Source organism: Montipora capricornis, chromosome 9 (assembly GCF_036669925.1).
Source record: "Montipora capricornis isolate CH-2021 chromosome 9, ASM3666992v2, whole genome shotgun sequence".
Lineage (NCBI taxonomy): Eukaryota > Metazoa > Cnidaria > Anthozoa > Scleractinia > Acroporidae > Montipora > Montipora capricornis.
In genome coordinates, this window is record NC_090891.1 from 33,970,610 (window position 1) to 33,973,109 (window position 2,500).

At 34.0% G+C, this 2,500-nt stretch overlaps 1 protein-coding gene across 1 annotated transcript in view; it reads right to left on the bottom strand.

The window, feature by feature from the left end:
- Nucleotides 1-2,500, bottom strand: part of LOC138016471 (serine/threonine-protein kinase DCLK1-like) — a 42,688-nt gene that overhangs the window by 15,913 nt on the left and 24,275 nt on the right. The window contains 3 exon segments of the mRNA XM_068863605.1: nt 793-873; nt 953-1,043; nt 1,980-2,057. Coding sequence (XP_068719706.1) covers nt 793-873; nt 953-1,043; nt 1,980-2,057 — 250 coding nt within the window.

Sequence of the window (2,500 nt, forward strand, 5' to 3'; positions counted from 1 at the left end):
GCATAAACTACTAGGTGTAGTTCTCAGCGAAAAGCTCAAAATAATGGTATCATCATATAGATTACCTTGTTACCAAGGCATCTAACAGACTCTGTTAGACTTATTGTCTATGGGAGTAAGTGTTTTGATGTATCCTAGAATATACCGTTTGGCAAAAAAGATCAAGCTCTGGTGCTGCCTAATGAAGACACTCTGTCGGATAGACGAGACAGTTTATACGAGAAGTTCCATGATGACAGAGGTGGCGGAGAGTACGGAGAGTAGAGAACAAATACCATACATTATTAGAATCAAACATTATTAGTTCATAATAATTATTAGACTGTTAGTAGTGTTTGTGTATTATTATTATTAGTGCATGTAGTAGTAGTAATGATTGCAATTACCCTTGTTAATTCATTTTTATTCCAATTGCAAGAGAGTGAAATAAACATTTATTATATACATGTATTTAACTATTTTAAAGACTTGTTATCTGGTTATTTGAAAGTGGAATAATATGACTTTTTGTGGAATGAAGTCACTCTAACGATCTGACATCGAATGATACGACCGGATACCCATACGCAAGCGAGTTGTAGCATCCCCCAAAACTCGACATTTGGCAAAATAATGTAATTTCTCTGACTCTAATTACTTTATTGAATTTGTTGAGGAATTGCAACCTTGTCAAAAATATTACCTTTAATTCCAAGTTGTGTTAAAATTTTAAAAAAAATCAAATATATAAAAGAAGTGCTACAAATATCAAAAAGAAACTTCTACAATGGAGCAGAAAAAAGGAAGGGTTACCTTGATCCAGGAGTGATTCAACACCTGAAGTGCAGAAAATCTTTTGATGTCATCAACAACAAGCATCTGATTGATAAGATCCTACAGAACATTTACAGTCAGCAAATGAAAGTCAACAAATACATGTAACACTGTCATTAAGTATTCAGTAATCTTTCACCTTTGCAGAATCTGAAATATCATCCCAAAATGGTGACAGGTATTCAAATTCTCCAGCAAGGATAAGATCAAACAGCTCATCCTGGTCAGGGCTGCAATTAAGATTCAAATTAAAATTCATTAATATAATGATAAATACACAAGATTATCAAGATCAGCTTAAAGAGTTTGCATGTCATGAATGAGCATATAATTTTGGAAGAAAGAAAGTCTAAAATATCATTCTTCTATGATAGGAATGAGATTGGGCCAAAGATAGTACCTTCCCTCAACTGTTGAGAGCCTTTCTTATAGAGTGGAACAACCTCTCCTGATTTCCAGCCTAAAGGCAGATGGCCCACACCGGAAGATGTGTTAGAAAATATGACATCAAAGAGGCTAATTCAGATGCTCAGGGCCTTCAAATTACAGGTGATACCTGATCTGGTCCCAGAGGTACATGTATCATAAATTACTCTGTTTGAAGGAATGAATTTATTTCTTGACATCCCCAGAGGAGCAAGAGATAAAGTAGGGTTTCTCACTAAATGACAATTCTTAAGAAGGCAAGTTTGTGAGGTCCTTCCCAAATAAAATATAAGAGTAAAAACGGTTAAGGTTAGCACCTAACCATGAAAAAATATAATACAATACAAGCCTATTTCCCATTGTCATCTCTTAGTGCAAGGTTCATACTCTCTTAAGCTCTTAAAATCCCATGACTTACCATGACTTTCTCCATGACCTTAAGTCTAGCTGCCATGCCAAAAAATTTCCAAAACTATCCTTATTTTAGAATTTTTCTGACATAGCTCAGTTCAAATTTGAATGAATAACCTCTGTCCTCCAAACTTCCGATTTCTTGATATTGACAACTGACAACTGACAACTGAAATGATTAATCTACCATTAATAATTATAATTTTAATTTATTTTCAATGACCGACCATAAAATTCCATGATGTTCCACCACTTTCTAGGTTTTCCATGACCTGCGCCGTACAAACCCTGTAGTGGTTTAAGTGGGCAGATACCACTATAAGACAAACCTTCTAAATGGTGGAAATCCACATAAAAGAATGTAGGTTATTACTCCAGCAGCCCAAATGTCGACTTTAAGCCCATACCTAAAAAGGACAAATTATTAACAAAATAAAAAATAAAAAAATAAATAAATAAAAATAATAATAAAAAAACATTCACATATTATAATCTACAATCTGGCATTTCTATTTTACTTCAAACCAAGATCGACTGATAGCGTTGATCAACTGACCCTGTTGCCCAGCAAAAAGTTTGCAAACTATTAAATTGGAGAACAAGTACTGCATCACAAGTATGCTCATTTGGTTTGGAGGTCAAAACTTTACAAAGTGGACCTGCTAACAGGTACCATAATTAGTAACTGTTAAATTTGTACTCTAAATTTAAAGGTCTCTATTTTCTGTGAAAACAAAATATTGATGAGTAACATGATCACCGTACCCATTCCTGCAACATACTTAAAAACTGTGGAATTGTGTTTATTGGGGTGAAAATCATTTACCGTATTTTGGCTTATTTCACACCT